The sequence below is a fragment of the Chenopodium album genome, chromosome 2, assembly GCF_948465745.1.
Source record: "Chenopodium album chromosome 2, dcCheAlbu1.1, whole genome shotgun sequence".
Lineage (NCBI taxonomy): Eukaryota > Viridiplantae > Streptophyta > Magnoliopsida > Caryophyllales > Amaranthaceae > Chenopodium > Chenopodium album.
The window spans coordinates 67,577,889-67,588,115 of record NC_137835.1 but is presented as its reverse complement, the minus strand read 5'-3'; the positions used below and the strand labels follow the sequence as shown (position 1 = coordinate 67,588,115).

The following is a 10,227-nucleotide window of genomic DNA, read 5'->3' as shown; positions in this document are numbered from 1 at the left end:
TTAAGAGTACCATTGAGAATTTCCCTTTAATTATTTTTAAAGTATGTTAATATTTCAATGTTAAAAGTGTTCATTGTGATTTTTTTTTTAATTTTATAAATAGTATGCTACAGTGTACACAAAAAATTAACGAAGTAGAAAACTTTCTTTCTCCCCATTATAAACAAATGTCATAATATGTTTGTTTAAAATCATGCATCGCACGAGAACTAAACTATTGTATACTAAAAGACACACCAGCAATGACACATGTTATCTTCTGCTGTGTCCTTAGGTGATTTATTATTATTATTTTTTTTTTTTGAAAACACTAATTAAGTAATTAATGTTTAAATGAGGTAAAATAAAAAATATGATTAGGGTTATGGGACTACTCCTTCCTCCTCTCTCTTCTAGGGTTTTAGTTTTCTTGACCGTTTAGGCCATAAATAATCTAATTTCTTCGGAAATTAGATTATTTCCGACCCTTTTTCTTTAATTCAATTTAGTTTTTTTGTTTTGGTTTGTTTGTTTTGTTTTGTTCTCTCCATCCGTGAGAGTCTATACCAATTTTATGAGATTTTGATTCTCATCCATGGATGAGAATTTTATTTTTGAGGTTCTTATAATAATTGGGAAGGTGACTTGGATTCTTATGGGTCTGGGATTTGTCATCAACCGGTTGATCAAAACATCAGTGCAGATTGCGGAGGTCTCAACTTGGAAACATGCAAAGACATTGAAAATCATTGCTCGCGTCAAGCTTGAAGCGGTGGAGTATGATCTATGCCAAATATGCAAATTATTTATGATTTTGATTGTAAAAGTTATGATATTTTTTTAGAATATGTGGTTTACAGATCTTTATTATTGCAGATGTCGTATGCCTATTATTTAATGATATTATTACTTCCCGTTCAAAAAAAAAAAAAAAAAAAAAGAAAATGAGGTAAAATAAAAAAGTTGACTTATAGGCAAATTTCCTTAATTGACTAATTGTTAAAATTAATTATAATCTAAGTCTTTAGTTTTAGAAATAATTAAAAATTTTCAATCACAATACTAGAAAAAATATCAGATTATAATACAATCCATAATAATAACTAAAGATTATTATATAATTTTTTGCCAAGCTAATTACCTTAATAATCAACAACTACGTACGAGTAATAAACATCAACAAATAACTACATAATATATTGATTGATGACTAATATTTTTTATTATTATTATTTGCATACGATATTGCCAAAACATAATTTAAAACATACTAATATCAGATTAGAGTTCATCATAGTAGAAAGGTTGAATAAAGAAATAATACGTTATTTGAAATATATGGATTAATATTATAAATGACTTGATTTGAGATAACATAATAGCGTGATTTTAATAATGAGTACAAAGGGAATATAATTAATATAGCTATAAAACTTTATTTAATTAACAAGAAAATAATGGTACCACACTGAAAATAATAATAATAATAATAATAATAATAATAATAATAATAATAATAATAATAATAATAATAATAATAATTAGATCGGTTTTTCAATAGCTAGGGGAGTGGGGGCCCAGATTGTATCCCGGCTTCCCACTAATTTTTTATAGGTTGTATAATTTTGTATGTTTTTTAGATTAATAATAATAATAATAATAATAATAATAATAATAATAATAATAATAATAATAATAATAATAATAATAATAATAATAATATGATCATATGCATAGCTTTTAAATACATAATTAGCCAATTGTCCATGATTATTTCAAAAAATATTTTGGTAGTTTAATTCACAAAATTATTAGACAATGTTCTTAAACTAATCTTTACTACACTAATTAAAATAGTGTAGAATGTATAGTAATAGTAAAAATAATCGTGCATGGCACATAATCTAACCTAGTAAGATTAAAAGATACTCCGCAGAAACTAAAAAAATCGTGTTGGTTATTTTTTTAATTTCCTTTTCATTTTCTATTTTATCAAAATATTTTTTAAAACCACAAAGTCATCCCATAAACTGTATGGATTAATCGTCAAAATTTAATGAAAGGTTAAGATTTGATCTAGTATAATGGCTATATAATTTTATTTTTTTTTGACAAAATAATGGCTATAATTTAATTGTAGCTATTTGAAAACTTTCCAAAATAAATCTAAAATCAATTTAAAAAAAATATTTAACCTCGAGTGCAAGATACACCCAAGGGTTTAATCTGCTCATTTTATACAAGTATGTTTTCTCATTTTAAAATCTTAAAAAGAAAAAAAAAAAAAAAAAAATTCCAATAAAGAATTTACAGAGTACTCTAAATAAAGAATTTACAGAGTACTCTAAATTTCTACTCTAAATTTCATATGCATATGCGTTTATGAGTATTAATTAGTAAAAATTATACGTTATTCTATTATCCTACTTATTTTATAAAACATTAATTGTACTCGTTGGCAAGAAAAAATATTGAGTTTTATGATATCATCAATTCATTTAATATATTATATACTAAAAGACACACCAGCAATGACACGTGTCATTTTCTGGTGTGTCCTTAGGTTTTTTTTTTTTTAATTTAATAAAATTCAATTAAAGAAACAAAATTTATTTGCAATAATAATTCTCTAATCTTATAATATATAATTACTTAAAAAAAAATTGACATATATTTTACACGAATATTTATATAGCTATTAAAAATTTTTTAACTCATAATTTGTGAATTCCTTTATTTTACAAATTTTTAACATCGTTTTATATCTAACATATCTTACGTAATCCTTTATTTTGCTCAAAATTTGTCAACTATATTTTAAGATTTTTTTTTTTTTTTTTTTTTTTTTTTTTTTTTTTTTTGTATTATAAAAACTGATTATAATGATAGTTTAATAATGGTTATTAAAATATCAGCGTGCATGCATGGCACGGGAACTAACCTAGTATATATATATTACAAAGAGAAGTTAATGACAATTACTGAGTACTTTATGTGTTTTAGAATATTTAAGTGCATATAGTTTTTTTCACATAGAGTGAAAAAATATTGGAAAAATTAACGTAAATAATCCAAACTTTTCTTAATCTTCCAATAATAAGTTAAACTTTGATTTATTAAAATAAAGCACAACTTTTACTACTACTCACCATTCTATTACTGGGTAAATGAAAATCTTAACTAGATGATGGAGATTAACTTGCTTATGTGGCATGGGCAGTTGATGAGTTGAAGGTTTTTTTTAAGGAAAATTTGCAAATTCCAGCCATTTAAAGTTAATATTTTGTAAATTGTAGCCATTAATTTATTTTTTATTTTTTATTTTTTTTTTGCAAATTGCAGCACAAAAGTTCTTATAAATTGCAGTTCGATTCAACATTTTTATCGATTTACGCGTCGAAAAATAGTCGGTTAAGATTTTAGGGGCCATTTTAGTTCGTAAAGATCCGGATTGAGTTTGGAATTAGTAAAAAAATAACATAAGTGCCTCATTTTTACAGCAAAAAATAGTTGCCCACAAATTAATACATTTTTGTTACGCAAAACGAGACACTTACGTTATTTTTTGCTAATTCTAAGCTTAATTCGGGATTAATTTTTTGACACGTCAATTGATGAAAAATTTGAATCGAGCTGCTATTTACAATTTATAGGAACTTTTGGGCTACAATTTGCAATTTTTTTTTAAATTGCTGCAATTTGCAAAATACAAACGTTAAATAACTACAATTGACAAAGAAAAACAAATTAAACAAAGAAAAGTAACTTCCTACTCGTACCCTTTTTCTCTCTTCTCTCTCCTCTCTCTTCTAGTGTTTAAATTTTCTTGGCCGTTTAGGCCGGAAATAGTCTAATTTATTTGGAAATTAGACTATTTCCGACCCTTTTTCTTTAATTCAATTTAGTTTTTTTTGTTTTGTTTTACGTTTTGGTTTATTTGTTTTATTTTGTTCTCTCCATCTGTGAGAGTCTGACCCAATTTTCTGGGATTTTGATTCTCATCTATGGATGAGAATTTTATTTTTAGGGTTCTTATAATAATTGGGAAGGTGATTTGGATTCCTATGGGTCTGGGATTTGTCATCAACTGGTCGATCAAAACATCAGCGCAGATTGTGGAGGTCTCAACTTGGAAAGATGCAAAGACATCGAAAATCATTGCTCGCGTTAAGCTTGAAGCGGTGGAGTATGAGCTATGCCAAATATGCAAATTAGTTATGATTTTGATTGTAAAAGTTATGGCCCTGTTTGGGAGAAAGCTGAAAGCTGAAAGCTGAAGCTGATTGAATTAGCTGATTTTAACTAGCTGATTTTATTAACTGATTTGACTGACTTATTGTATTAACTGATTATATAAAAGTGTTTGGTAAATAGCTGATAGCTTAAAGGTGATTGAGTATGTGAAATGACCAATAAGCTAATTGTGGGGTAGGTAGTTTAGATAGAATTTTAAATTAAATGAGGTTATAAGTGTCATTTCACAATAATTAATGAATAAGCTAATTGAAAAAGCTCTTAAAATGAGCTTTTTCAAAAAGAACTTATTTAGTGGAATAAGCTCTTTCAATAAGCTTACTACCAAACACTTGTATTAGCTTGTTTGACTAGTCAATCAGCTAAAGTTAGTCAAATAAGCTAATATACTCCCAATAAGCTAACTACCAAACAGGGCCATGATATTTTCTCTAAATTTGTGGTTTACAGATCCTTATTATTGTAGATGTCGTATGGTTTTTATTTAATGATATTATTCTTCCCGTTCAACAAAAAAAAAATAACTACAATTGACAAATTTTCCTTTGTTTTTTTAAAAAAAAATTTTTTTTAAATTTTTTTAAATTTTTTTTTTTTTTATTTAACCTCTTTTAATTCCTAATTTCGGAGCAATTTTTCAGAAGTAGAGATTCGTCTCCAAACCACACCTGATTACCTACCTCAACGGCTGAACCCGGCCATTGATCCAAATTGCCCTCTCTCTATTCGCCATAAATCCCGTCGGAAGCAACTGCTCATCATCGACGCTCACCGCCGGACCGACGCCTCAATCTTCATCAGAAGATGGAAAAAATGAACGACCTCACCAACGTTCTTCCGCCAATAATCCCAACTCTCCCAGACTTTCTTATATTGGAAGAAATTCTGCCAAGACTCCCGGTAAAATCCCTAATTCGCTTTAAATCTGTTTCAAAATGCTGGCTTTCTTCAATTTCTTCCCCTAAATTTGCAAAATCCCACCTCAAATTCTCCTCTTCTCATTCGAAATTCCTTATACTTACTGAAAACAATCGTGAATGGAAGAACGAATTCTTCTTATTAGATTACAATGAAAATAATTGCAATGTGAATGAATTTGTTCAATTGGTATTTGATAATGGGTGTGATGACCCTATTACATTTATGGAATTAGTGGGTTCTTGTCATGGTTTGGTGTGTTTTTATGTGCGGAAAGACCCTAAGTTCTTTTTTGTTTGGAATCCTGCTACTCGTTGTTCTCGCAAAATCATGATTCCTGTAGCTCACGATAAGGCTATGCATTATGGATGTGAGTTTTATTATGATCCATCACATGATGATTATATGATCTTTGGCTCGTTTTCGGCTCCTGGAGATTTCTATGTTCATTTTCATGTGTTTTCTTTGAGTTCTGGAATTTGGAAAAGAATCAGTAATTTAGATAAGCATTTCCAATTGATTGTGCTTGGGAACACACTTTTAGTTGATGATACTATATACTTTTGCTCTTTTATAAACAATCATATTGTTGGGTTTGATTTGGTTAATGAGGAAATAAAGGAATTGCCGTCGATGATTTGGCTAAGTAGGTATTACAGGGCGCGTTTATTGCGCTTGAGGGGTTGCTTGTCATTGCTTTGTTACACCTCGGATGATCTTCTTGACGTTTGGATATTGAACAATTCTAGAGATTGGAATTCTTGGCAGAAATTGTTCTCTTTCAATTGTGTAAATGTTATGTACCATGGTTTTTCTGAGACGGGCAAGTGTTTGGTACACCATGGGGGACAGCTCAAGGTTGTCGATCCAAGTTGTGAAACTCTACAGTTTTCTCGAGAAGGTATTAATCTTAATGACGACTGCATAGTTCAATCAAAGGATTATATTGAGAGTCTGGTTTCGCCTTTCTAAGAGTCAACTCAGCAAAGCAGGATAAAGAAAATGGGAGAGTGAGAAATCTGAGTATGTATTCATCTGATATTTACTCAATCTATTTAATATTATTCGGACTACGCTTGTTAGCGTTGAACTTTTAGCTTATGCTTTTTACCTTATGTAATGCATGTTCACTAGTTGATCTGTTGATGTTCATCTATTTATATTTAGTTTCAAGATTTGGTAATATCTGTATTCGTGTTATGATAACTTCCAATGTTTGGAGATGTTATATGTTCTTTACTTCTTGTAAGCTATGAGAATTACCAAGCTACAAGCTACTTAATTACTTTGTCTTGAAGCTAGTAAAGTTGCTTATTACTTGCTCTTTATACGATTTAGGTTGGTAATAGGCAAAAACTTGCCAGATCATGACATGAAAAGTTACATAGTCTCTTATAGATGTTTCGTGTGGTAAGCTTTTGCGAATATTAAGTTACATAGTCTCTTATAGATGTTTCGTGTGGTAAGCTTTTGCGAATATGATAGGCGTGTCGCGTACCTAACAAAAATAACCTAACAAGACCACTACTATGTAAACGGGCAAGTAAGGGTCGGATCCCAAGAGACTATAGTTCAGCTAATTAATTAGACTCAAGTAACTACTAAGCAAGTAACCAAATCAAATAAGTGAGAATTAATAACTAAGAACAATATCAACTAATAAGCAATGAATAATAATACTATGGAATTAATCAAGAACTAAAAACATCTAAGATTAAGTATCCCCACTAACATGAATCAATGCAATAGAACAATCCCTTTCCCTCAATTAAATCAATAAACATTCCACAGGACAGATGCTCCCTAAAACAATACTAAGAGTTTCTTTCGATCAACTAATAGCTTCCCTAACATGCAATCATACCTATTTTCATGGAATCATACATATTAAAGACATTGAGAACGACATCCTATAAGTCCTAGCAAGAACAATTAGCTATTTTCATGCATAAAAGCTCCAACTTTTAATTAGGGTTCTAAAATCAATTAAGAATCAACTTTCGTTGTAAACCTAATCACATTCAACAATACTATTTCTAGTTAATCATTGATAATAAAACCAACCCTAACAAAGAGGAATTACAAATTAATTAAATTGGGAATCAAATAACACATCAATCCATATTAGGGTTCAACCTAACCCTAGATTATGAAACTACTCACACATGATAATAGAAATAACAAGACAAATAATTAAAGAAAACATAATAACAATAGAAAATTAAAGAGATTAAAGATGAAAGAGAAATACTTGAAATTGAATTAAGATGAATGCTTCAATGGAGTTCTATGTGTTCTCTCTAAAACAACGTAGAATGGAAAAAGTTATAATAAAAACTAGATGTTTTAAAATAGGGTTAAAACCCCTATTTATACTTTCCTAAAAATAAACATAAAATAATAAATAAAATAAATCTCCTGCGCACACGTACACGGCCGTGTAGCTGAGAGGTACATGAGCGTGTAGGCGGACTTCATACGGAGATGGAATCACACGACCGTGTAGCTCGTGGTACACGACCGTGTAGCTCGTGGTACACGACCGTGTAGCAAACACTCGAACTTGGAACCTTCGCATGACCGTGTAGTTAAGGGTACACGACCATGTAGCATTATCATCAATCATCATCTAACACTCCAATACACTTCTCATGACTTGCAAATCTCTTTATAAAGCTCTCCAATCCACCTCAAAATGTCGTGGCATGCTCATAATCACTCCAAATGCTCCATTTCATCCGAAAGTCTTCATATGCCTACAAAAATCAATCAAATAGACCAAGCCACACTAGAAGAAGGATATTAGCGAGAAATAGCTCCGTAGAGCTTAGAAATCATACAAAAATAGCTATAAATCGAGGGTAAAATATGGTATAGAATGTCTACATCAGAATATTAAGTTACATAGTCTCGTATAGATGTTTCGTGTGGTAAGCTTTTGCGAATATTTAGTTGCCTCCCTAATCACTAGTCAATTTTAGGACTCTTGGGCTTCCTGAGCTCTTTGTTTTGGATCCTTTGTGAAAAATTATGTGCAGAAACATGTGGTCCATAGCGTCTAAGTCCCCTACTCTGTCATATGTAACAAACTAATTAGGTCTGTATCATTCATCCATATAGGTAACCTTTGCTTTGTAGAAAGCTTATTGTATAAGGCTAACTACTAGAAAAGCACTTTGCGAGTAACACATGTTTGAACTTCCAATGCCACCACCCCTTTTGGCAGCTTTAGGCCTCTAGCAGCAATATTTTTCCACATTTCCTGATGAAACTTCAGTCAGTTTTCTAGCCTCTACGCTAAACTTAGCTAGTAAATTGTTCTAGGAGTGTTCTATGCATATTGAGCAGCAGTTTTTTGAGTTATGTTGTCTACTTGTCTGAAAACAATGTTTGAGTCATTCTTTAGCTCATTAATTTGAACTTGTTTGTAAACTATTTGATACAATTTCTTCCATCTTTATCACACAATGATTTCTTTGAGAATTAGCAAGTCCTTTTTGCTGCTATTAGACAACCACTTGCAAGGATCAATATTTTCAGATGATATGAACCCGGGTGAAGAGAAGTAACTCTCAAGCGACATACTGGCTTTCACCAGAATTTCTCAAAGTTTTACCAGAGAGTATAGACTATGCCAGTTTCTTGGACCTAGACTTTGCTGATATTTTTTATGAATTTCTGGGATGGCCTTCCTGTTCTGTTTTAAACCTGCATTGTGTTTAAAATTCTCTGTGAAAGTTCTCAAGCGAACTGTATCAATGTGCTTGTCTGATAGTCCGCAAAATACATCTTAGCAAAAGCTGGTTGATGAACTCCCAAATGTTCCTTATGTAACTTGATTTATGCGGTCTAATGCTTGCATTTGTGGAGGCCAGAAAAGGGGTCTGGTCACACTATACGAAATAATAAGATGGGATAAGATAAAAGAAAGTTATGAGCAAATTGTAGCTGTAAAAAAGTACCTTACCTGTACAAACCCTGATTATAGATTTTGGCACAAACTGTGCATATATGTAACATTGAAAAGAAAAGTGAGACAAAGGTAGATATCAAACCCTTCCCGTTCTCTCTAAAAACCAAAACCCCCACAGTTATTACTTCTCCGCCGCCGGTGGCCTGAACAACTTTATTTGTCTTGGGTCACTGGCGAGCTGCTGCTAGGTAGTTTAGCCTATCTTCTAGGTAGGTAGCTTAACCTATCTTCTAGGTGAGACAAAGGTGGATATCAAACCCCTTCCCCTTCTCTCTAAAAACTAAAATCCCCAAAGTTATTACTTCTCTGCTGCTAGTGGCCTGAACGACTTTATTTGTCTTGGGTCACAGGTGAGCTGCTGCTAGGTAGTTTAGCCTATCTTCTAGGCAGTTTAGCCTATCTTCTAGGTAGGTAGCTTAGCCTATCTTCTAGGTGAGACAAAGGTGGATATCAAACCCCTTCCCCTTCTCTCTAAAAACCAAAATCCCCAAAGTTATTACTTCTCTGCTGCTAGTGGCCTGAACGACTTTATTTGTCTTGGGTCACAGGCGAGCTGCTGCTAGGTAGTTTAGCCTATCTTCTAGGCAGTTTAGCCTATCTTCTAGGTAGTTTAATTAAGTTTGTCGGCTGCACCGTGTTTTGAACGGAGGATATTTACTTCGGGTCAAATTAATGAAGCATTCTTTGACGATCTACTTCCTACGGGCTACTCCCAGCATCGCCGATACTGGTTATCGTGTCTAAGTTAACCTCGTCGGTAAAGGTGAAGTTGAGGGTTAGGGTTTCTATTTCGGTAAAGTAAGGTCGATTTTCAAGAACCGATGCTTTGGGGATTTCGGCTTCGTCATCTCGCGGAGCTCTTCAATCGTTGGTGATAAGGTGGGGTTTCCTTCATCGTCGGTTTTCACTTCTTCCTGGTATGGTTTTTAATTTTGTGTAATTAAGGGATTGCCTAGTGGTTTAGTTTCAACTTTTTCTTTGGTGTTTCAATCTGCTTTGTTTTAAGTCTTTATGGCTAGCTTTGAGGAATTAAGGGGGATTTTGTGTTTTTCACATGTTGAAGAGAATAATGTCTCTTCTCATGGGATTATTCTCTTTAACAT

General features: G+C 31.7%; 1 protein-coding gene across 1 annotated transcript; it reads left to right on the top strand.

The window, feature by feature from the left end:
• The first annotated feature begins 5,046 nt into the window (after positions 1 to 5,046).
• Positions 5,047 to 6,123, top strand: LOC145574733 (F-box/kelch-repeat protein At3g23880-like). The gene has a single exon (XM_081632586.1). It carries the CDS (start codon positions 5,047 to 5,049, stop codon positions 6,121 to 6,123), a length of 1,077 nt encoding a protein of 358 aa, XP_081488712.1.
• The last annotated feature ends 4,104 nt before the right edge of the window (positions 6,124 to 10,227 follow it).